Raw genomic sequence first — 25276 nt, 5'->3', positions numbered from 1 at the left:
GCAACAAATCTATTATTCTACCTGGTGTAAGTCAAGGTGAACAGACAGCCAAATAAAAAAGACCACTAATTTACGTTAGGCTGAGTCTGGGGCAGAGGATATGTTTGTCTCATAAAGCAGCGGCTGTGTGCTTTGCCACCGGCAGAAAGACGATCCTCTGCTCAGCTCTAAACCAGCCACCTCTAAAAACTGTAAAACACGACTCTTGACCTCCCCGTTCTCACTCTATCCTCTTGTCCGTGCTGTGCTCTTTTCTTTCTCTCTGTTCACAGGTAAGTGCACCAACAACAAGAGGCTGTGCTAAAGGTCAGGGGGGAGCAGATAGAGAAATGGGCTGGAGCTATTACCAGCAACATTACAGGTGGAAGTCCTTTTAATGATATCAGCTGAAAGGAAGCAGAGTTGAGTTTATTACTGAGTATGAATATGGATGATGGCCGCTTTGTGCTGCGGGCTGGGGGGGGGTTGCTGATTTTGTGTGGCCTTCTTTTAACATGGACAATCTTTTATGACTGGGGTTTTTTGGAGGGTAACAACAGAAGGATATTTATTGAAATAACTCACTGGATCTACTTCTTTCACTTCTCCTCTAATGTCCTGCGGCATTCCCTCCCTGAACCCCTAATTACTGCATCAGCGCTGACATGGACAGCCACTGTACGACACATCAATGTCTCTTTTGATCACTCTCTGATGGGAGGAGAGAATTCTTTTTGTGTGCGTGCATCTGCATCAGTCTGCCTCTTTTCATCTCACTGTGTAAAAGTGGTACGTGTGTGTGTACAGTGCGGGTATGTCACATCACTCTGAGTTGTTTAATCATACTTGCGTGTGCGTGCAGTGAACGTGCCACTGTGGAAAGCACTGTACATGAAGCTCTAAACAGAATGAGGTCGGCAGGAAAAAGAAAAGCAGTCAGACGAGTCCTCCTTTTGTCTCTCATGCAAACTGGGCAGTGGACTCCCCACGGGGGCGAAGCAGGAATACAACATGTGCATTAGACCCCATAACATCATTTATAACAGGCAGACACACTTCCACACAAATGGCTTTCACCACAGAGGTTCCCCATTAGCATTAAAGGAGAGAGGCTATAAGAGGCACAGAGGGGAGAGGGAGGCTTTACTGCTACAGTAAATCTAAGGAGCAACTCAAGTCGGCATCAAGGACGAAAGTGACGTCTTTCTGTGCAGTGGAGATTTCACAGCCCTCTGCTAGTCTGGTGATCCGGTGTATTTGTCAGTAAGCGGCAGGAAATACATTGACTCCCTTGAGAAAATGCATGAATGTGTGTGTGTCATTGGACCTTCTGGCCCCCGCAGCCAGCTCAGAGCACAGACCCTTCATTTCTCCCTCATGTCGTTCAGAGCGATAGAGGCCAGACCTTGTCCATCATTCTGTTATTAGGCCGCACACGAGCTGGTGAATCTCTGCCTCAACCTGCTGTCCACCAACTGCACGCCGTCTTGTTCCGCTTGGGAGGGCACATGTCATATCTGTCTAAAGAGAAATATTTAATAACGGTGCATTCCCTCTTCCCAGCTGTCATCACATGACATTTGAACGAGTTAACTCATCTCTATGATGTCTATTTAAGCCAGAAAACTTTTAAACAAACTGTCTAGAGCTGCAAAAAATGATTATTTTATTTACCAATCTGTCAAATCAAATACATTTTCTTGATTCAATCAATTAGTCATCTGTCCGAAAATGGTGAAAAATTTCCATCACAAGTTACCAAGGTAACGTCTTCACATGTCTTGTTCTGTCTGACCAACATTCAAAAACACAAAGATATTAAGTTGACTATCACCGAAGACTAATGTTGAAATAATATTGTTAAATTGGTACATTTAATTGTGTACATGGTTAATTTAAATATAATTCCAATGTACACACTAATAAAACCCTGATACAGAGACCTGTTGTCCTCTACATGAAGTATGATCCGTGGTGCAAGTGAAAGCTGTCTTTTTGATGTGAGTATTAACCATACTGCAAAAGCAGGTTGAAATAAAATGTAAGACCCTCCCCTGCAAACCCAAAAAAGTCAAACTACACTAACTTCACATTCCTCCCTCTTTTCTAATCTCCCTAATCATTTTCCTACAGTGCCTAATCTGGAATAATTGGATATGACAATTATTCTGAACAAAGTAAGATTACAATTTTGCTCTTTACTGGTTGACTGCTCACTATGAGCTCTTTCACAACTGCTGAGCTTCTGATGCTCAGGTGATGTCAACTGTATTGAAGTAAAATCCATCAGGTAAAGGTGAAATTAAAACACAGTAGAAGTGCACAAAAAGCTACCAAATAAATGAAGTGAAGGTAAATAGTTACTAAACTGAATCTCTCTTTCTTTACTTGAACTATTTGGAATTTAATATAATTAGATTAGTGATAGTGATAAACCGAAGCCTTAATCTGTTTCGGTTCATTACCTCCTCTACACTGCAGACCGTGAATATGCTGCAACTGTAGACCATACTTTTACTACACTGCATGTATAATATTCCTCTAGCTAAAGCAGTTAGGTGTAAAATACAGATTACATCCTGACATTTAAGATGCTTAAAAACCATTTTCCTATTTGTGATGTGTGAAACAGATTTTTATGTAAAATAACACTCTCACACATAAACTAAAAACATGGCAGAAAAATCCTTTTTCCTGTCCAGATATGGCCATTAATGAAGGAGGGCAAAGACAAAGGCTGAGTAGCAGCCAGACAAAGAAATCATAAGTGAATTTCATTAAATGAGTTATCTATCTACTTAAAACTAGTTCTGGCTCACTGAGTGGTGAAATGACATTTGGAGCATCTAGCAGGGTTTATGCACCAGTAAGTGTTCTTCATAGGTAGCTGGCAATTAAGCATGGCATAACATCTCCAGTAACGTGTCTAATTCATCTCTTTTGGCATGTGGGAGAGACAACATGGGCCGATTGTTTTGTCTCATGTGTCAGAGGATTTCAATGGAAGCCAATCACAGGCCTTTCCCCACAGCCCACAATCTCCACCTTGTCATGCTGCCATTTTCTGCGCACACAGACAAAAGATGAGGACGAACTCAGACATTTTGCAATCAGTGTTCCTGGAGCTCGGCCACGACTCGTTTAGGCTACAAGACGACCTTGACACCCAGTGGGCATGAGAACACACATGCCGCCACAGAGACGGCGTGCACATACAGTGCAATCCAAGAGTACCCAGACACGCCACCTCCTGTGTGCACACACACTCACAGCTGTATGCGTCTGAGCTGTTGGCTGGTTCCTACAGAGGTCGAGCTAATCCAGCTCCAGTGTTTAGTGCTGTGAAGCGGCTGGAAACACATGAGCTGTTAACAAGTTATGGTGAAAATGTTTTCTGGCAGGCACCCTCCTCCTCCTTCACACTTTACCTAGCAGCAGCTCACAGTGCACCTCCTCCACTGACACATCCAACCTGGCAACCGCCGACGCCACACGCTTTCACACTTCTTCTGACTTCTGCACACACGTATGTACAGCACTAATGTGTGCATGTACACAAGCATGCTCACGCACTACCACTACTCTACATCTGCTCTGATGGAAAATCACACAACCCAACAGAAACAAGCAGAAGTAATACAAGGAATAATTTATGTGGAAAACCACCACCGTTCTCAATATCTTTCCTGTTGCAGTAAGTTTACTGTGTATTGTGTGGTGCTGTGCCGCACTGAAAAACACTTTTATGGATCACTGATAATGCTGAGTTACAGTAAAGACCATTTTCCAACATAACCACCTAGTGTTTTTAACCCTCACATGACCAACTCTGCAACCATACAAACATCTTTAGCTGTCAGATGACGTAAATGTTTACCTTTCCCATCTAGACTATCCTCCCTATATGACATTAAGCCAATGCCAATTTCCTATCCTGTTTTGCATCTCAAGGTATTTGTCTCTGTGTGTGTGTGTGTGTGTGTGTGTGTGTGTGTGTGTGTGTCTAAATGGAGGCAGCAGCCAGACCTGGCGATGGCCCACAGCACTGGGCTCCAGAGCGCCAGCGGCTATGGATGGCAGCACGGTCCAAGCAAAAGCTTTTGACAACACAAAGCGACAACAGTAAAGCCCCACAGAAAGTACAGCACAAGTAGGCCAGGCTCTCAGGGAGCCTCCTCCTCCTCCACCCTGTCCTGTCCTCGTCCTCTTCTGGTTCACTCACACAGCATCCGCAGGGCTCGGCTTGTCTTTTCAGAGTGAGCCAAGAGTACACCCTTCCACTCTGAGCTCAATATGCAGCGATAGTTGTCTTCTTCTACTAACACAAACACAGGAGTGGGACTGATGGCTGCTGGGGCATGTGTGTGTGTGTGTGTGTGTGTGTGTGTGTGTGTGTGTGTGTGTGTGTGTGTGTGTGACTGCAGCACAGACATCTCTACGCACAGTATTGTTGCCTGTGATGTGTGTGCTGTGCAGGTTTGTGTTTCTGTGTGCAGGTTGTTGACAAGTTGAAAATGGAAGGCATCAGCAAAACGACGTGCACATCAGTGAGGAGTGGTGGAGTAATAAAGTGGCTCTGATGAAAACTTAATGGCCCCTTCACCTTTATTAATGGCTGTGGGAGCAGGATCGTGCGCTCAGGTTCACCGCCGTAATAACACGTGTAGCACTGCGCAGGGAAAGCAGCTCCATCAGCTCTCACTAACTCACTGCAAGAGAAGCTCATAACAGGAAGGGAGGCCCACTAATTGACTCCCTGACAACTGGCTAACTAGCAACTGATTTTAGCCAAATGAGCCTTAAACACAGTTCAGCACAGGACTTGCAACAGGTGATGTTTGAATTTAAATGAGATGATCTGTTCTGTGTTTATGTCTGTCTGCAGTTTCAACACCTGTGCTTCCCTGAAAAAAGGAGGCATTCAGTGCGCATTCTTCCCTCTTTGCAGATACTTGCGCTACAATCACACAAGCAGCCACTTATTAATATCTCCCTTTCAAATGCTAATGCTCCTTCATACATAAATCATAACTCCAGAGGTGGCTGGTAGAGTGTAGCAGTTTTTTTTTTGTTGTTTTTTTTTTTTAGTGAGGGGGTGCAAGGCTGGGGGGGTCCAAGCAGCCTTCCTGTTGTAACGGATGAAATTATCCCACAACTTGCATGAATAGTAAAGTGTCCCAGATACCACTCTTAGAACAAGGCCAATTGTTTTTTTGCTCTAACAAGCTTCCAAGCTCCCACAGCCTCAGCAACAATCTGCAACATGGCAGTCATTCCCAAACTTTCCCCAAAGTCATGGCCCTGCAAACAGATCTGGATCACCGTGTTCACCCTGAAGCACTCCCATTTGTGAACATGTTTGTTGTTGGATGTAATTGCACAGCGGGAATACAGAGTGGTCGCACATTCACTAACTGGTTTTCAATTTGACAAAGAGAGACGAAATTGAAATTCCTGCTAGTGGGGGAGCCCTGAACGGTGAGCAGGCTGCCAACCCTGGTGCCACTTTCGCAGCTTCAATGTGTGTCTGACATGCTGTGCTGCAGATGCTGCTCTGTATGGTACACCCCCCAGATCAATGAATCACTTCATCTGACTGTAACGCACAGCATCATCCCAAATGTGTTCTCATGAAAAACTGTCTCAGGCGGAGCATCAGTGCCACCACAGTACTGATCTTGTTGTGTCATTTAGTTTTCCGGTGTGTGCAGCATGTATGTGGCCGACTACACACAGTTTCATCATGAGGTGTCAGTGAACCCTGAGCCCCCCCCCCCAAAAAAAAACAAATTCTGAAAAAGCAAACGAGCTTCTGTGGATACAAGGAATAATAGCTGATGGATGAGTAGATATTGTTAAATCTGCAACATAACAAGTCACTTGAAGTATATTTTAAGTTAAAAATTTAAATAAATTGCTTCTCTCTAATCAAGAGTAATTATCCTGAGGCAGTTATAATTTCCTGATTTAGGGCACTAATATATGTATACATTCATTTTGGATCCAATAAGACTGCTGTCCTGCTACCCACTCTTTCCTGGATCCCACTGTATATGCCATGCCCTACCCACTTGATGCCCCACATGCTCTCATCCATCCACATGTGACGGACATGGGATGGATGTGTATGGATAACTACCTGCCAGGAGCTGGAGGGGATCTCTGCGAATTTGCCCAGTCCCCCGAAGGTGTAGCATCGGTACATGTGATCCAGAGACTCCGAGCAGTGCCACAGCAAGCCGAAGCTCACGGAGTCCTTGTTGTTGGCGTGGTGGTGCGGGTGGTGGTGGCTGTTCCTCAGTTGGTCCTTAACAATCCAGGCAGGAGATATGAAGCTGAAACTGCACACGGCGACCAGAGCGGAGGAGAGGAGCACCCAGAAGCAGCCCACACAGCTGAACATGGTGGCAGCTTGGGGCAGAAAGCCCGGAGACAGACCCAGATCGATCCCAAACCCGACTTCTTCTTCTTTCTTCTCCCGGCCCAGGAGCGAATGCATTTGGAGCTCACGCCTTCAAGACTTCAACTTCAGCCCCTGACCAGCAGCACTACATCAGCAAACAAATCACTGGACATCCGCAGCAGCAGCCCCGTGTGTGTGTGTGTGTGTGTGTGTGTGTGTGTGTGTGTGTGTGGGGGTGCATGTGTGTGTGTCCAGAACATCTGGGGCTGGACAGGAAGAAAAAAAACACTAAGAAAACGTCCAAAACACATCAGCAGGAGGAGTGATGGTGACACAATAAAGTCAAGTCATCCGCGCCTTCACTCCGCCTGGAAAAATGCCCAAATGTGACACACACGCACAAGATGTTTGTCACACCCAGAAGTGGATGCGCAGTTGTCATAGCAGAGCACTTTCACTCAGAGACACAAATACAAACACAAACATGTCCTGGACCCGCTGGTGTCCTCCGCTCCTCTCAAGGCACTTGCTCTGCCTCAACACGGACGGCAGCGCACTTTGCGTCTTAGAAAGAGAGTGCGTCTGGACAGCGTCAAGCTCACTGCGGTTAATACAGCTTCCGGGTGGGATTTTCAAAGTTAAATTATCTAAGAGGAGCGACACAAAGAATACATTTAAATATGTATAACTAAAGGGATACTACACCGATTTTACACATAAATTATTGTAAAATGGTGGTCAATTGGATTTTGTTTTACTTTTGCATTAGTTCAACATCAAACACTGAAATTATTTGCACCTTATACTAAAACTGGACGCAGCCACAAAAATTTGAGTTCCACAAAGATTATTTTTTTCTCTTCTTTACTCAACACGTTTTTTTTTTTCCCGCCAGGTCCGCCACAAAGTGGAGCACTTGTATGAGATACCACTTATATGTCAGACCTGTACTGCTTTTCATGAGCTAATATATAGAGCGCATCATTAAAAAAAGCTTCATAATTTTAAATGTAATCTGGGCTGATTGTCATACTATATTGGTTGCATTATGGGAAATTAAGAATCCAGTGTTCTGGGGCTTGACCCATATCCCAAAAAGGGATTTAAAGTCAGGATATGCTGCTTCTATTCTGATTCTTTTGTTTTAATGTGCCTATTGTGATTGCAATACTAAATTACTGAAGTAACCCTTTAAAATGTAATTCACATGTTCTGTAATGTCTCATTGGGCAACACGTCTCATTCACAGTGTACCACAGAGATGGATATACAACTACATACTCAATCAACAGGAACAACAAGATGAGGCTCCTCATCAGGTTCGGTTCCACTCAGGTTGACTGATCACTGTCATTCTGTACCGTATGAGGAAGGAGAAAGTGGGAGGTGTGTGTCACAACCATTGACAGTATATATGGCCACAACTGGGATATGTCAGATACCATATTTAATTAAAACCTACCTAATAATCCTATGAAAAATGACATTTATAGATCATATCTAATGATTTAGCATGGTGTGTGAATACACCTTAGCCTATCAACATCAGCAGGTTAAAACAGGTTGAAAAAGTGGATGTAAACATTATCCAGGTGGCAGATTTTTGGCGCACACCCACAACACGGCCAACACATAAAGTGACTTTCCCATTGGTGGGAAATATGTTTCTGTATGTGCCCGTGGTCGCAAATCCTTTCAGACGCCTTTGTTTACTTATATTCTGAAAGCAGAAACTCCCTTTTCCGGTGTTTTGCATAGTTTTTTCAACTTGACAGAAAGGCGTCTGGCCGCGGGTACTAGTCTAAATACACTTTGTCACTTTGTTAATGCACAGTGTTATGAGCACTGATAGGGCTTTCATCTAGACAGCGATAACTGTAATAAAAACAGTAGGCTATATGGAATTATTCTTTGAACATTTTTTAATCTCAGTTAAATGTTTTTTCTCCCCCAGAACAAAACACCACCCAGCATCGACATGTACAGACAAAGTGACTGTTGTTGTATTTATTGTTGCACAGACACAGGTCTGTGTTATTGTAACAAACGATAGCCAATCAGAGCTCAGGACGGGGACAGTCTGTTCGTATTGAGGTGGGCGTTGCCTCTGCACGTGCAGGTAGCCTCGGTCTGGAAACCACAATGAGCTCGTGAAGCTTCAGCGGTATGCAGCAGCACTGTCAAACAGCACATTGCCATTTAGCCAATTAGTATGTAAAATAGTTATCACACTGATTAGCTTCAGTAGCAGGATAGCTGTATCTTTAAAATACACACAATGGAATCAAATTCACTACAATTCAAATCCGGTTATTGTGAACAATACGCACAGAGCTGCTATTATACTGCACCGCTGTGGTTAATACTGCACACAGGGAGAGGTAACTACAACACTGAGACCTGGAGATGAACATCTTAAATGCTTTATACTGTACTGGAGGTGACTTTGAGCCCTTTGGGTTGAACTGTACCTGTACTTATTTTAATGTCAGGAAATAATATGGTGTCATCAATTTTTCTCTTTTACCCTAACACAGCAATACAGTCAACATCGCCCCCACCTGGTCAGAGGTGATAATAGTCCACCCTAAAGCTGTTGGCGCTAGGCTTGTCACTTTTCCCACACAATATTGATGCTAAAAACCAATCTGCCTGTAAAACAAAACATTTTTCTGTATCAAAATAACTACAGCCTGCAGCGGGCTGAAAGCGCAAATACTTACAAACACTTTAGCTAAAATATGTTAAAGAAGGAAAAAAAAAATGAGGACAGACAAAAACATTTCATAATATATGTATTTCAATCAAACACAATTTAAATATATTATAGATTAAGTACACGTACATGTCAGAAAACATTAGTGGTACATAGTACCAAGAGTCTTTTCTGGTTCTTTTCCACATCTTGGTAAGGCTCAAATAAAAAAAAAAGGTTTAATTCACTGAGCACACTTTCCAGTTGAACAGTCCGGTCATCACTGACGTTTGTTTCAGTGATGCATTTAAAAAAAACAGCGACCACCATAAAAAAGGACTAACAATATATGGGGTAAACCAGAAATCTACATATATTTATATATATATATAGAACATTTAGGACATGGAGTTTTCCAACACAACTGGAGCACTTAAGTTCATTAGGGGAGTACTTCTTCTTCTACGCTCTGTAAAGGTGCCAGGAGGTTCATATAGGAGGTCAGACAGTTCAAGAACTGAATCAGCTTTTCATTGTTGCATTTCCAGATGGTCTACAGTACGTAAAACAGCCAACGAAGGACAGCTCACAAAAGTGAACAGCAGACAAAACTACTCCAGGCAGGCAGAGGGAAGCGTATGCAAAAACTGTACAACGCTGATTTTGATCTGCTTAAGCCTTAAGTGGCCGACCCTTAAGAGAGAATTTCATCTAAAAACAAGGAATGGTTATAAAAGGTGTGGGGAGGTGTTTCATGAGGGAGTGCGGTTAGTTCAGTCTTTATCACCTCCTCCATAGGCCCGGGATAAGACATTTTTCAGACAGTATGGCTACAGCGACTCAGTGATCGACTGACATGTTGCTCCTTCCTCCAGCATCATGTTGACCGTTTCCTTCACCAGGAGTGTCTTCCTCCAGTCTGATGCAAGCTCTGGGCTTTGCTTTGCTTTTGGCGACTACAAGTGTACCTTTATAGTGTTATGGAGTTGGAAGATTGGAACAATGATGTACTTCAACTTTTTCCATTAGCCCATGCGTGAACAATCCCTCGCCCAAGCACACACACACACACACACACACACACACACACACACACACACACACACACACACACACACACACACACACACACACACACACACACACACACACACACACACACACACACACACACACACACACACACACACACACACACACACACACACACACACACACACACACACACACACACACACGGGGAGATGATAAAATGCCTTGTTCGTTCTCAGAGTAATGCAGTTCATTGTAGGGTGAACCCTGTGTACAGTTTGTCACTGGCTTGGCCAGCGTCTGCAGGGAGTGACAGTCCTTTGGTTCCTCAGTGGGGTCATAACTGCAGACAGACAAAAGAAAACACTTAGAGAAGAACTGCAGTGATTCCACACATCGCCGCACAGGAGAGAGACTACTGAGGGAGGTTTTGTACCTTGGTGGCCTTGCCAGGGCTGTCATGGTTTGACTGGTGGACGACGTCGTTGACAATCATCTTGGCAATCTGCCATGCCATCTCCTCCTGGGCCTGAAGGAAAGACACAACAATAAGTTATTTCGGAGGAGACTTTTATTGATACCATCATCAAATCACAAAGTGAATTTGAATACATGTCATCAAGGGCCTTGCAATGGGCCTCAGACCAATGAATCCTTTATGAATATTTTAACACCTTGTGGCCTCACCTCATCTGAGTTGCCTTGGACCCATTTCTTCATGGCTTGAGAAAACATGGAACCTAAATGAGAAAAGAAGGAAGGCTGAGTGAGGCAAAGTGACTGCATCAGTGAGCACAAATTCATGAATTAATCTGAGCAAATAAAGTGCTTTAAACTGCAGTATAATTTGACTTTCTCAAGGTGAGTTTATCCCGACATAGTTTCGTCCGAGAGAAAGCACTCCTAGACACGATAAATAGATTTAGTATGTTGTTATATCTAAAGAGTAGTGGAAGCTTTTCTTCCAAAAGGGAATGGTTCTTAAATATTTTAAAAGGCTTTGAGCTGTGAGGAGAATGGGAGCAGCCACAAGATGAGGTTTTTATTCATGGGCACAGAGTAGATGTTTTTCACTACAAGGAGAAATGAGATAAAATATGACCGAGTGAGGGCAAAGAACATCATGAGACAGAGAGAGCCTAACAGGTAGAAGAGAGAGAAAGAGACAAGTGTGAGTATATCATGCCTTTGGATTTCTTCACGTCCGGCTCTGGCTCTGCCTCCCTGATAAACTGGCCCATCTCATTCACCTTGCCAAACGTCATCTTTCTGAGAGGACAGAGGAGAGGAGAGGAGAGGAGACAACGGAAGACAGCAGACTGTAAATGTAAATGTACTGCAAATGGGACAAAACTGACCCTCAGGCACACACACCACATCAAACACCGCTGTGTGTGTGTCCGTTCGGTAACTACAATTCAGATTGTCTTTCAATAACATTCTCTTGAATTATCTTTGTACAGAATTTTTCAAAGCACGCTCATAAAACACTTTACGAGGGAGTCAATAAAAACAGAACAGATACATCCGATCCAAACGACAGTGCGATGCAATGAAAGGAACGCAAAAGGAGAGAAACATCAAAGTAAAATATAACAAGGGAACTTGAAAAGTACATTTGAAGAGATTATTTAAAATACAGTTAAAGTAAAGCCAGATTGGTAGTTTAACCCCCAGATATAAATCACATACTGTAACATTTTTAAAAGAACAGCAGCCATTGGTTTCCATTCATTTCATAAAAGAAAAAGAAACGTCCGTCTGTACCCATGTGAAAGTAAATGAACATTAGTCACACAAAACTCACCCAGCGTACGGCCGCTGGTACAAAGACTCAGGGTCCAGGCTGGCAACGTCCACCGTGATTGCCTCGTCAAAGTTTTTCAGGATCTTGATGGCTGCCTTTCTGGCACCATGCTGTAGTGACATGTTTGGCAGTGTTACAGGTAACATTTGTTATTTCTTTTCTATGAAGACAACTAAAAGACAGGAATGATCACAACCCTTTGGCATTATATATCTTCATTGTTCATGTAATGAGGCGGAACGGGTCTAAATGTCAGCAGACAGGGGAACATCCCCACAGGGACTGAAGATGTGGGTTAAAGTCGTGGTTCACCTGAGACTGGGAGACCTCGCTGGCATTTGAACTTGTACGATCGTTGTCCGCGAGCCCGCCCTGACCCGGAGTGCTGACATTCACAAACTCATCTGCCCGCACCGAGTTGATGAGGTCACTCAGGTATTTGTAGTAAAGGTTGCTAGACAGGAAGCCTGGCATGTAGACCTGAACAAATGCAAAACACGGAGAACTCTGTTAGAGAATAATGAGCTCCTTGAAATATTTCTGGGCAAAGGTTACGAAGGTTTGTTAGTGACCTTTATGCGCTAACAACAGCATTCAGCTTTCATCTCATTAACTTAAAGCAGGTGCATTTGTCTGTAGTGTAACGGGACAATTCGTCAGTGACTTACAACACAAAACCTTTAGGAGGATCCTAAAAAAAATATCTAATTAAATGTTTTAAAGGGCAAGAGTTTTTCTATTTCTGTTTCAGGGTGCTTTATTTTACATATCTGAACGTTCTCTATTTCCGTCCACGGTAAAAGAGCACAAGAGGAGACCCATAGTGAAAATGATGAGCCCTTGGTGTGCGGCCATTTGAGAATCTGACCTTCTCCATGGTCGTCCAGGCCTGTCTGAGTGGAGTGGTGAAACAGTCGGGGAGTGGCCCTCCCTCTCGGCAGATATTCGACTCTATCTCCATCCGCACAGAGTCACCAAAGCCCAGAGGGTTAGTGGCCTGGAGTGAGAAATACCTGGAGAGGAAATAGAGCGATGAACAGATGAAGGCAACTATATTAAGATTTTAATCAAAACCCAAATGAAATACAGAAGAAACCTCCAGAATGTTATTGAAGTATCTTAAAATGAGGCTGTATGGCTGCTGCTCCATATAGAGATGTTGCTTGGTACTGGGAACATTTAAAAAGGAGATGAAGCAGGTAGGACTATATGCAGAAAAGGTGCCATTAATGAATTAATATGCTCTCTTTGAGTTCCCTGCTTCACTAAGTCTATCACAGAGCTAATTATCAACTGTTAAGTGTTCCTGTTCAGCTATGAGTGTGTTCATGTATGTCAGAATAGAATAAGAAGCTGTAGAAATGATTTCCGAATATTCAAAAAGTACAGCTAAGGCTATAAACAAGTGGGTCTTTTGTATAAAATGAGTATTCCTTTGTTAGATGATAAACAATCCATTATGAATATGCGAGGTACACGATAGAGATAAAAGTAACGTACGACTGTTTCTGCTGCCGAAGCAGAGAGGGGGAGATAAGAAGTTAATGCCTGATAAGGTCTGTCTGCATTTATAATTATGGCAGCTAATTAACAGCGTGTGGGTTACTTTTCATTAAAGACAACCGAGGGTATGATTTTTTATTTCAAATTATCATCACAAAGTCACGTCATCTTATTCTGCAGTGATGGAATAAGAGTGTAAATGCCGCTCTAATTGTCATTATGTATTTATTGTCATAAATAATCCTTCCGTTTGTTGGAAGCTCTGTTGTAACACCAGAGTGGAAATGGAAAGAACAACTGATTAGACTGATCTATAGAAATAGCTACTGTTCTTTATTTCTTGTCACTTTATTGTAGGCTCTTTTGTCCATGTTGGAATCCTGTAGGAATGATGACTGTTGTTCCAGTGCTCTGATTGGTCAGTGGTTTGATTAACATACTCTTTAACCAAGAACGATTTACTGATGTACTGATAAATATATCTTTTTTTAAATAATTCTAACTCAAGTGGATAGCCAAACCGCAACGCTGAATGATATCGTTGGGATCACTGTCAGAGCGATTTGATGAAAGATATTGTGGTTCACAACTTAATAGATCTTTAATGATGTCCTCTTTTTTTTATCAGTGTGAATAACATTTGTCTTGTGTTGGATTTTCCTATCTCTTCTTGTCTTTGAAGAACAGTGTGAACCCATATCTTTCTGGTTTTCCTTTTGTTTATCTGCACAACATCCAGCAGTAACAGCTCATCAGTAACTTTATCCATTTCCCCATTAAGCTGTAGACACAGCTGGAGTGTGCAGTGCATGCTTGGTCGTTATAGTTATTGTTCTTGGTGTGGACAGCCCTTTAGCCGCGCAGCATAGGTTACCATAGTGATTTACCTCGGTGTAAAGTGATCCTGCTTTGTTATAATGGCCTTTGTGAAACAGACTACTGACAAAATTATGTTATTTTTAACTGAAACATTGGACTGAAATGGAACGTTGTGTAAGGGAAAGGAATAATTTCACAGAGAATAAAATAAAGCAAAACCATGTTACCTCCAGTAATTCCAAGAAAATGGTTGATATAGGTAAAACAGTATCACTGGGTGAAACTGTCAAACTCACTGGGGATTTTTTATTTTACTTTTAAGAAAATATATTCTGAGACTGAGTAGACTTTAAGATAGTGGCAACCTCTAAGTATCAAGTCAAATCCATTCTTAACACAGAAAGAAAAAAAGACTTGGGTGTTTTGGAGGATTGCAAGGAAGCTGAGAGAAGTCGTACTTGTCGTAGAGGATCATGGCATCATTTTGAGCCTCCTGGCCGTCATACTGGCCCTTTTTAGCTGCAAGCTGGTTCTGGAAGTTGTCTGCCGCCAGCCAGAACTGCAGTACATTCATCGCCTCCTCCTTTTCCATGTACTGCAGGGAAGGAGATAGAGAGAGCACAGGTTTGAAGATTTACTGTATGTCCTGTGTATATGCGGACCAAGAAAATCTGTTATAAATGTTTACTCTGACAACCATTAGCCATCTTTGTGTTGTAAGTTCTGGTGTAAACTGTAATTGCAATTGCAACAGGTTGGGAGATTATAAAGGGAGCATCCATAGGCTTTTTTGTGTGTTGTTTTATGTTTACTGTGGCACCTGTGACAATCGAATTTCCCTCTAGAACAGATAAACAAACCTAGAACCTATTTTGCAGTAGTAGCAAGAGAGGACCAGTGTATAATGAGGAGTCAAGGAGAGCCACAATTTGTATGTGAAAGGAAGAAAAAAAGGTTTAATAACATCGGTGTAGAAACGTGTTTATAATGAGACATCAATCATGTTTTGGGAAACCACTCACCTCAGAGAAGTAGAAGAGAGCTGACTCACAGAACAAGATGTCAGCCAGGAACACGGAGCCACTAGTCAACACTTCAATCTGGTATTTACAGAAATGATGGCTCCGCAGGAATTCGCTAAAGTGCCTGGAAATGAAATAGCAAGTGGGAGATGAATAACAGCCGCCGTTACTGTGGATGTCAAGGTGGTAAATTGACAAAAGGACACTAGTTGCACTTTAATCTTAGTGTCAAAACATGGTGGTGGGGAAACGTCGGCGTGTGAGTATTAACTTCTCTAGAAAATGAATAGATAGAAACTCACTGTTGGTCCAAGATTGTGACGACCACCGACTGTGCAATGACAAAGCAGTTTGGGTCCACCATGCCATCCTCTCCACATATCTTAGCTGCACAGAGGAAAGACGGGAGCGTTAATGTACTAGAGAAAATCATTCAAAGATGGATGACTTATGTACATGGAATATGTTTTATGTTTTTATTATGATTTTTAAAGATGCAGTGATAAATTCGGTATCTTACCAACTATGTCGTTTCTGATTTGTTCTGTGATGGGGATGGGTCTCACAGCGTCTGGAGAGATGTACTTGGTGAAGATGGTAACAGCATCTTTCTCTATACCTGAAAAACACAAAACAGCTGATCATCCAGGGATGTTACAAGACACATAGGAGTGATGCTTTTTGGCCTCGTTCAGCTGAAGAAGAATATTAGAATCCCTCTGCCATCAGCCAGACAACTAGGCAAACAGTATGGACAGCAGGGCCAGCTACAGCAACCAATAAACTCTTAAACGTACAAATGAAAAAGTCTTGTAAAAAACCTGCAAAAGACAACTGTGAATCGCAAAGTCGTCTGCAACACATACACAGTGGCATTAGATTGGAATAGTGTCTCACTTTATTTGACCAAATATTTTCACTGGTGAGGAATATTTTTCAGAGGCACAGGAAGTGAAGAACGGAAAGTTAAGGGAAAACAGCACCATCCCCAGGCAACAATTCCCATCAAAATGTTTTAACTTAATTTCCAGATAATGAGCAAAAGTTCTAATTAATATTTATATGATTTTATTTTTTAAATTGTAGGCATTTTTCCAGGAATGAAAATTTAACAATGTGCCCAAAAACAGGTGGCTGGAAACTTCGTTCCATGAAGCTCTTCAAACTTTCAAAAATTAGCTAGTAGCCAACTGAATAATGTTCCAGTATCAACTGATGTGATACAATGCCCATCAGTGTAAAGGAAAAAAGTCACTTTCTGAATTTCAAACATCCAGAATGAATTTAGCAGTACGTTCAAAGAGAAAGGGGTGTTTGAAGGTGACTCACTTTTCATGAGTTTGTCCGAGAGGTCTCGCAGGGTGCTGTTCGACAGCACCTTGTAGGGAGTCCCTGTCCTGGAGGGTGCCTGCCTGTTTGGGGTTTCTGCTCGAGGAGTGCCCGGTCTCAGGCCTGCTTCTGTGCTGGAGGAGTCCCGCTGCTCCGACAGCGCTGTAGGGCCCTCACTGCTACTGTCCTGGGCGAGGGCATTGGCCGTGTACTGGGCGAGCTCCCGGAGCTCGGAGCTGTCTGCGGAGGCAGGGACGGGCTCGGCCAACGAGCTGTGTTTAACAGAGTTTAGGCTGTGCGCTCGGACCCGTGACCAGCTGGTAGAGCGGAAACTCTCAGCCTCCAACCAGAACCGAACTAGATGGTCAGCACCCCGTAGTTCCATGAAATGCATATAGTGGGGTATCGCCACGTTATCCCGCAGGACATGGTCCACTGTCTTCGAAAGCCGAGAGCGAGTCTCTTGGGGCTGATAGTTCACACTGGAATGACCTGGAACATACAAATGCACACGCAGTTCAGCAATCAACTTAGTAGAGGTAACTAGAGGCTTTTACACAGTGACAACAGAAACAGCGTAACAACAGCATGACATCAGCGTATTTCAAACAACAGGATAATTCAGAAATGAGTAAAAAAGAAAATAAACACTTTACTAACTTTTCAGACATTATGTCCAACTCTATATTTGAAGGTAAGGCAATGTAAAGAATTTTAAATATTGTATTAACCCTGCATGTATCAAACGCCATGCCCCTTTTTTATTATTATGTATCTCAATTTAAAAGAATGATTTCATTATAAAACAGAAAACTGTCCTTACACTGTGACTTTTTTTTTTTTTTAACCATAGACACGAAATCTTGTGCATTTTTAAAGTTTTGTGATTCCATTAGTAGGAATTCATGTTTGCAAGGCTGAGACATTTATTTACTTGTACTTGTGGTGTAATTGAAGTGTCCATAATCGCAGATTTAACATTATTACAGACACTACACAAGCTTTAGAAAAAATCTGTGCATTCATATTAGAATAAGATTTACATTGCCTTGAAGCGCACAGAAGTATTTGACTTTAATAACAGACTGAGCAGTTCACTTTCTATTATCTACAGCATTCAACTTTCAACCTGGAAGGAAGATAAAACATGAAGTGAAAGATAAAAAGTGGATTTTCAGTCTTCAGCTCTCCCATTTCAACAGAAAATTTGGTCCAGGCTGAAGGCTGACGTGAGCGGAATTTAAACTCCTGGATGTTTGTTTTGAAGTCTTGTGAATTTCCAGCTCTCTATCCGTCTAAAAGTGGCCTTAGACTATGCAATTTCACACATGATTAAACCCAAACAAACTTCAGAACCACACGTCAACAGCATCTGTGTGTCCTGTCCATCCTGTCATTCATGCGTGTAGGAAGTGGTCAGCAATGACTGTCACTCATAGAAACCTTCGACAGTCTCCACACTCTAGCAACATCTGAACGCTGAAAGAATTCCTGTAGGGATGCCATAGTATTTGACTTCAAAATGTCTCAAATAGAGTCTGTCTGTTTGAATAACATCCACCATCCTGGGGAACCGCAAGCACAAACACAGACTCACAGAAAACAAAACAAACAAGGGAGCTTATGAATTATGATTATGAATCAGAGCACATCAGCTGTAGTTAGACTGAAGCGTGGGCTGAGGCTTCCTGGTGTTATGTTTGCCCTTTGAAAACAAAAGAATTCTTCAAGAGGTGTCACCCAGTATGTGCTGCTTATCAATCAGGCTCTTCAGATTCCTTAAGATCACACAGTGAAGCCCACCTTCATATTGAAAGCTGTTCAAGTCACAACAACCAGTGCAGCATCCGTATCTGCATCAAATCAAAAAGCCTCATTTACATATCCTTTCAGAGCCATTCAGAGTCTGTTACAATGGCCTGTAACATGTGCTACGTCCACCCTATGCTCTTTGAACCGCTGTCAAAAGACAAGAAAGAAGGCAAATTACATGATCATGTTCAACATTAGGGTTCTCGATGCCAGTCAACTCCTACTAGCTCTGCTACTGCTTTCACTCTCAGCTCCAGGTTGGCCTACAAGCCTTCAGGGAAAATACCCCACCTCGCCTCTTGGAATCCTTCTCCCTCACTTCCTTCTTTTGTCTTGCTTTTATTTGAAACCACAGACCAGAAATCTTTGGCGCGTCTTTGGCGTGTTTCATTCAGGTGTTGTTGTCTGGGCGGTGGCACAGGTTCCTCCACCAGTGTCTGACTCAACCCAGCTATTCTCTGGACAACTTGCTCGTGCAGTTTCCCTCTCTGCTGTCATTCAACATGTCGGCCACACTACACATTCACTTCCTCCTGTCATGGCATCCAGCATATATACTCAGAAACTAGAATGAGTACTTCTGATAAAAGGGAGGAGCTCAGAGGCCAATGTTATCCTGACAGGCTTTGGCCTGTTTGGGTGCCTGTCAAAACTGATGTATGAGGTTGTGTGAGTGCCTCACACAGGATTAATGAGGGAGTGTTTCCCACTTACACAAGGTAGTTTGCTGTTTAAGTTATGTGAGTGACGGCATAGTGTAGCTACTGCACATTACTATGAAAAACCTAATCATCCCCATAAGGTTAAACAGGAGATGTTCACAGGTTCTAATATTGTTATTTTGTGAACATAAATAATATATGTTTACATGTTATTAATTTTCTGTGCATCAAGTATGTTGCATTCTATTATTACCCTGCGATAAGGCTGTGATTAAAATATTTACAGACTCTGTGATTCTAATGTTCTCCTTTTCCTACTGTTATATTTGGTTTTAATAAATCTGACATCCTCCTCCTCTCTAGAGTAGCAACAATTAGCCAATTAATCAATTAGGAAAAAAAATAATCAGCAACTTCCTTTGGATGGTAACAGTAGAGAGAAACATGAATATCAGTGGAGAGAGGGGATGACAAGTAGCAAAGGAACCGGGCTGAATTCAAACCAATCAACTATTTTCATTTTTAATTCAGTTTCATTCATTTTCAAGCAAAAAAAAGCCAAACATTCTCTGGCCTCTGAAGCTTAGAATAGAATAGAATAATAGAATAAACTTTGTCTTTGTCTTGGGCACAGTGCTACAGTTTGTTGCTTCACAGAAACAAGCATACCTCAACAACAGACACACATCCAAAGACAATTACAAAGTCAACATAAAAACATCTTAAAACATGGAAGACACTACAAGCTTCTTAAAGAATTTGCTGCTTTTCTTTGTCTGTATGTATGACAGTAATACAAATACCTGGACTGTTTATCAGACAGAACAAGGGCTTTAAAGACGTCAAGTTGAACTTTAGTAAATTATAAAGGGCATTTTCAATATTTTCTGACATTTACTAAATGATGAACTGAAATCGGCAAATTTTCATTAAAATAATCTTGCAGCCCTACTCCTTTAGCTTGTTTGTTTTCCCCTCTGCTTTGTATGGTTACAACATAATTGCACTTTAACCAAATCTAAGCCAAATAACTGTAAAGTAAGGTGGTCCAAATGTGCAAATGACTGTAACCTGCTATCACTCCCAACTTGGTTGAGATGTCACAGACCAGTGAATCATGTTTCTTATATACTTTAAACCCAAACTTTTCCATCTATAACACTAACTCTTTAATTATGTTTCAGAAGATAATTCAAATGAATATGGTTTGGCTGGGCCTTTATATGTTTTCATTGAAAACAACATACAAACACATGAATGAATGCTATTTACCGAGATCTCCAAAGTGCGCAGCCTCCATGTGACTTGGCTGTTTCTTGAGGATGGCGGTACGACCGCGGGCAAAGGAGTCCATGTTGGCAGAGATGGCGTTGATGGCCACATGGCTGGGCCCGGCAGCTTCCTGGATGGCATGGTGGTTCCTCAGTCCTAATGCTGGAGAGTGAGGGCTGGTTGGAGCTGTGAGTGGAGAATGGAGAACAGAAAATTAGGCATTAGGGGGGAAAAAAAAGGAAATATAAATAAATAAAAGAGTATAATGATAACAAAGTTCTGAGTAGCCTGAATGTATGACATCAGTGTGACTTGTGTGAAAAGGCCTTTTAAGTGAAGGTTCTTGAAAGGGCTCACAGTTTGTGTGCAGAGGCCCCAGGGTGTGAGAGCGGTTTGAGAAGACAGATTGCTCTGTGTTTGTTTGACTGTGAGCTGCATGTGTTTCACTTTAGTAGCTTGAGGTCAAAATCTTGGTCCTTGTGACAATACAACCAGCAAAGATCAAACATATTAAGAGCTAACGTAAGCAAGAGCTACTTGAATCACTTCCTTACAAAGACTAATCTCAGTTCTAAGAGCACACGCATGCAAAAACATCTTTAATATATCTCAAAGTGTCAACGAATGCATCACAACAATCGATATTAACAGACCCTTGTCTCTAGGTGTTTCGTTTCATTTTACACACACTATAAATAAAGCATTTTCAATTCACAACATTGTGCGTGTCATTTTCATAACTACACAGAGGTGACGATAAACTCACCTCTACTGACTTTAGCATCTGTCACTCTCTCAGGTTCTTTGCTTTTGGCTGTGGGGAGAAAGATGAGAGCAGGGTTGTAACTGAAGAAGCAGACAGTATTTTGATTCACAATACAGGGCGAGACCAGCCAGCAAATAATAAAAAAAAAAGTTTTCTAAATCACACGACATCCATTGAGGGGTGAGATAAAGGGTTGGTGTGGTGTCACCGGAAAGACTGGAACGCACTATCTAGTTCCATAATGACATAGAGAGGAAACTGATATACTAGAAAAGCGACTGTAAACAGCTACGCTACGCAAACAAATAATTTACTGCAGATCTGCTTCCCTGCTGCTGCTGACAGATGAGCAGATAAATAGGGAAGCTGTGTTCAGACATGTGAAAGCCCCCTCAGTCCTGCTCTATATATATTAAGCAGGACTGAGGGGGCTTTCATACTGGACGTCAGCATTAAGAGTCCCTTCTAAGATTTGTAACCTTGGACTATCGGCAGTTTAGAGTTGACTGACAGCTTAACCTATAGGTTTAAAGAAAAAAACACACGGTATCATAGCTTAATGGATGAGCTAAAATTATGCAGCCTAATGCAAAACCATTTACCACTACAACTATTTGACGGCACTCCTAAGCTCTGTGGCTACCTGTCAAATAAAAAATGAAATATGTAGCCTGCAATGGAATGAGTGCACAGTGGAATACATGGTGGTAAACACTCATCACAGTGACTCACCATTCATATCTGCAGATTAGGCTGTTGCTGCAAAGAGCGGTCAGCCTAAGTCTCAATTTCAAGCACTGACATTACAAAATGGACAGAAAGGCCTGGCCAGACGGTACTGAAGATGCTCTTTCAGCAACGCTTTTTTGGACAGAGATGTTTGTGAATGCGTGTGTCAGCCAAGAGTCAGAGTGGCCTGGCTGACTGTCACAGCCAAGAGTCTGACCAAGCTTTGCTACTGACGTGAAACGTGGTACAAATAACACCAGACGTCTTTGCTCTAAATAAATATTCATATGATGAGTTGCTGTAATGGATGTTCTGTTAAAACAACGGGCAGTATTTTAGGATGTATTACAAGCAAACTGGGAATGCAGCATCAGAGAGAAAGCAACAGCAGCTTTAAATAAATAACCACTGCATCCATATCATCAGCAGCGCAAACTACACTTTTGGACATATAAATTAATTTCAAAGGAGTTCAATCTCAGAGCACCATGAAGACTCTCTTTAGATGGTCTTCCATTTTTTCCCTGTTAAAGGGGTATTCAGAGGGTGTCTTACACTGTACAGATTGTAAAGCCTGAGGCAAGTTGTGATTTTGGGTTAAAACGTGCTTTTTTTGGTCTTTTATGGTCTTAAGTGGTTGTGACAGCTGAAGACAGACAGGAAAGGGGGTAGAGAGAGGGGATGACACGCAACAAAGGGCCGCAGGTCGGACTGGAACCCTGGGCCGCTGCAGCAAGGACTCAGTACGTGGTCGCCAGCTCTACCAGGTGAGCTAACGGGGCACCCAGAATGTGCTCTCATTGACAGCAAAGTATAAAGATACATCAATGGGTGCCCTTTGACTAATGCTGCACAGTGTGGGCCTGATAGGAAGATAACAAACGGAATAAAACGGATAAAAGAGAACTTGTATGATAAATAATCAAAGTAAACAACAATGAATAAAACAACAAAGTGCAACAAACAAAAGACTAACTCACTGTTCCATACCCCTAATTACAATATAACATTAGCACTATAATTTCTTTGCAGAACTTTCTCTTCAGTAAAAGCTTTGTCTGGTGATTTCAGCCATGCCTGTACCAGCACACTTCCTTCCTGTCAGTTGTCCCAGCTCAGAGCATTGTAAAGTGCACTGTATAATATTTCCTCATTTTGAAGACCTGCTGCGTCAGCTGCTTTGAAAACTGAAGTCTATGAGGACAGACCACTAATCTGACTCTTGAAGATGAGCAAGCGTGGGCCGGTGAGGTCGATGAAGTTACTTCGTCAGTTTACAGAATACAAACCCAAGCAGACTTCAGTAAAAATTCATTTCACAATCACTGCCTCTCTGTTATCACAGCTGTGTTCTTTCTGCCAAAGCAATGAGATATGAAACCTGGCTTGTTGTAAGAAACCTGGCTCAGTGAAAGGGCCGTTCTAGTTGGGATGGCGTAGTAAGAAAATGTAGATCTTCTTCTTCTTTAATTACACTTTGTTGCCAATTTATTAGCTAGAACTAGCTAAAACTGGTGCACCTGGGTAGCTCACCTGGCAGCGCCCCATGTACCAAGGCTGAGTCCTTGCTGCAGTGGCCATGGGATCGACTCCCCCCCATCCCCCCTCTCTCCCTCTCTCCCTCTCTCTCTCACTCTTCAGCTGTCACTATCAATTAAAAGCAATAAAAACTCCCCCCAAAAAATGCAATAAATCCTACCTTCCTGAAGGTTATAATATTCCAGTTTGTTAAAATTGGTTTAGAGAGTTGCTGATGAGACTATATGGTCCTGCTGAACTGTTCTGCATTACACTGAGAGGTATCTCTAAAACGTAGGCTACCCTAGACGATACAAATGGTGTTGACAAAACATAAGACACACAGGTCAGAATAATGCAGTAATAGCCTTCAGATGACCATAAAGTTGAATCAGTGGCTCTACAACAGTTTCAACAAAAGCTGAACATTATAACCTTTATGGAGGTAGAAGTGATTACAGGGACGAGGTATTATACTCCACCTAATAATGAGTGGAGCAGCACAGTTGAACCATGATGTATTTGGCACCACCAGTGTGCTTGGTTGCAGCTCAGTGCAGATCAGTTAAGGATATAACAGATATTACCCCAAAAAGACCCATGTTGAGGGTCTGAAGGTCATGTTGTGCTTTTTAACAACACAGCTGAAAGTCAGATCCAATTCAATCACATCCTTCTTCCTAACGTTGGATGATGCTGACCAGGTTGACTAATGTCAGCTACTGAACGACTCTTAATGAAGCCTAACGTTATGACACACAGTCTCTTAATGATGAGGAACACCTTGGATTCAGATACAGCGGGAAGTATTACCTTCGTTCATGTTTCTTGATGCTTCAGGCAGCATGAAATGATAAAGCTAGCTAGCTAGCACAGTTTGACACTTGTATCCAGTGATGGCTATCACAGATAATAGTGCTAATTGGACGTTTTGGGCATTTAAAGCATCCTTTTATGCAAACATAATCACAGTAATGGGTCTAGGTGGTACACCGACAGCTCTCTGCGGTGGATCTCTAGCGACCCGCGCTAACATTGGGTTAGATAAGGCAGGGAGGACAGAGAGGCCACCGCTAAGCTAACCCTGTTACTGCAGCGAGCAGCGGAAGCAGGATAACTCAAAACCACAAACACTACTGTTTCCCTGGCTAGTTTCCCTGCGGCCACAGTGGCGACCACATTGGGTACATGTTATCTGGGACCACTGCCTCCTCCTCCTCCTCAGCCGGACCCTCCGCTGCTAGCCGCCGTTGACGTTGCAGCCTTCCTCACCTTTCCTCTTGAAAAACGACATGACGGGTTTCAAACTCTGGACGTTTCCTCAGCTCACTGACACCGTCCCGTGGACTCGCGGGTCCCTTCATTCAAATGCATATGTTCCGTACACTCCTGAGGGGGAAATCAGGTGTAATCGCAGCCCCGGCGAGTGCTGTCAAATTACAGTTTTCTCCAAATCCAAACCCAGCTCCGCGGCCATATTGTCAATAAACGTCTTACTTCCGGGCTGGTGCGGCAGCAGCATTGTGGGAAACTATGTGTTACCTGCTCTGGACAGAAGAGGGCGGTGTTTACACGTGGACAACGCCAGATAGTTACAGTATATGAAGCTGTCAAAGGATTTAAGCGCCACAAAAATGTATTTCATTTATTTTATTATTATATTGGCAATCTACCATACTCACAAATATAAAAAGTCTTTAGTATGACTCACATAACGAAACCAAACACTGTTGTCAGTGACTGTTTGTAAAGTTGAAAAATATGTAGAGCAATCCTTCAACTATATATACTATATATATTCTAATAATACATTTTCCATTCACATTTACAGTAAATGTTTTGCCTAAATTTACATCTTTGGACATATTTTGATAACGATAAATGTAAAATCTAAAGGTCAGAACAACTTTCATCATAACAATGACAAA

At 42.3% G+C, this 25276-nt stretch overlaps 2 protein-coding genes across 2 annotated transcripts in view; both read right to left on the bottom strand.

Annotated features, from left to right (window-relative positions):
• The window catches only part of LOC127363509 (LHFPL tetraspan subfamily member 7 protein), a 93271-nt gene extending 86310 nt beyond the window's left edge, over positions 1-6961 (bottom strand). Inside the window, exon 1 of the mRNA XM_051400023.1 lies at positions 6119-6961. Coding sequence (XP_051255983.1) covers positions 6119-6478 — 360 coding nt within the window. The 5' untranslated portion in view covers positions 6479-6961. The remainder of the gene's footprint in view (positions 1-6118) is intronic.
• Positions 6962-9160: 2199 nt separating this feature from the next.
• On the bottom strand, positions 9161-24849 carry akap10 (A kinase (PRKA) anchor protein 10). Its single transcript, XM_051400001.1, has 15 exons — positions 24621-24849; positions 21102-21149; positions 20336-20521; positions 16590-17081; positions 15781-15879; positions 15563-15647; positions 15261-15384; positions 14697-14833; positions 12785-12929; positions 12229-12396; positions 11917-12026; positions 11296-11378; positions 10797-10849; positions 10546-10638; positions 9161-10452 (listed from the first exon to the last, which is right to left on the bottom strand). The coding sequence occupies exons 1-15, from the start codon at positions 24640-24642 to the stop codon at positions 10447-10449; spliced, it is 1851 nt and encodes a 616-aa protein (XP_051255961.1). The 5' UTR covers positions 24643-24849; the 3' UTR covers positions 9161-10446.
• Between the last annotated feature and the right edge of the window lie 427 nt (positions 24850-25276).

This window comes from Dicentrarchus labrax, unplaced genomic scaffold (genome assembly GCF_905237075.1).
Source record: "Dicentrarchus labrax unplaced genomic scaffold, dlabrax2021, whole genome shotgun sequence".
In the NCBI taxonomy this organism is placed as follows: domain Eukaryota; kingdom Metazoa; phylum Chordata; class Actinopteri; family Moronidae; genus Dicentrarchus; species Dicentrarchus labrax.
This window is presented reverse-complemented; position numbering and strand designations above follow the sequence as displayed.

What these genes read in the sequence shown, in the direction of transcription:
- akap10 (XM_051400001.1), bottom strand. Translation starts at nt 24,642, where the DNA reads ATGTCGTTTTTCAAGAGGAAAG. An exon ending in CTCGGACAAACTCATGAAAA is followed by an intron (nt 15,880 to 16,589) that starts GTGAGTCACCTT and finishes TGTGTTTTTCAG; the next exon opens with GTATAGAGAAAGATGCTGTT. An exon ending in AATCAGAAACGACATAGTTG is followed by an intron (nt 15,648 to 15,780) that starts GTAAGATACCGA and finishes TCCTCTGTGCAG; the next exon opens with CTAAGATATGTGGAGAGGAT.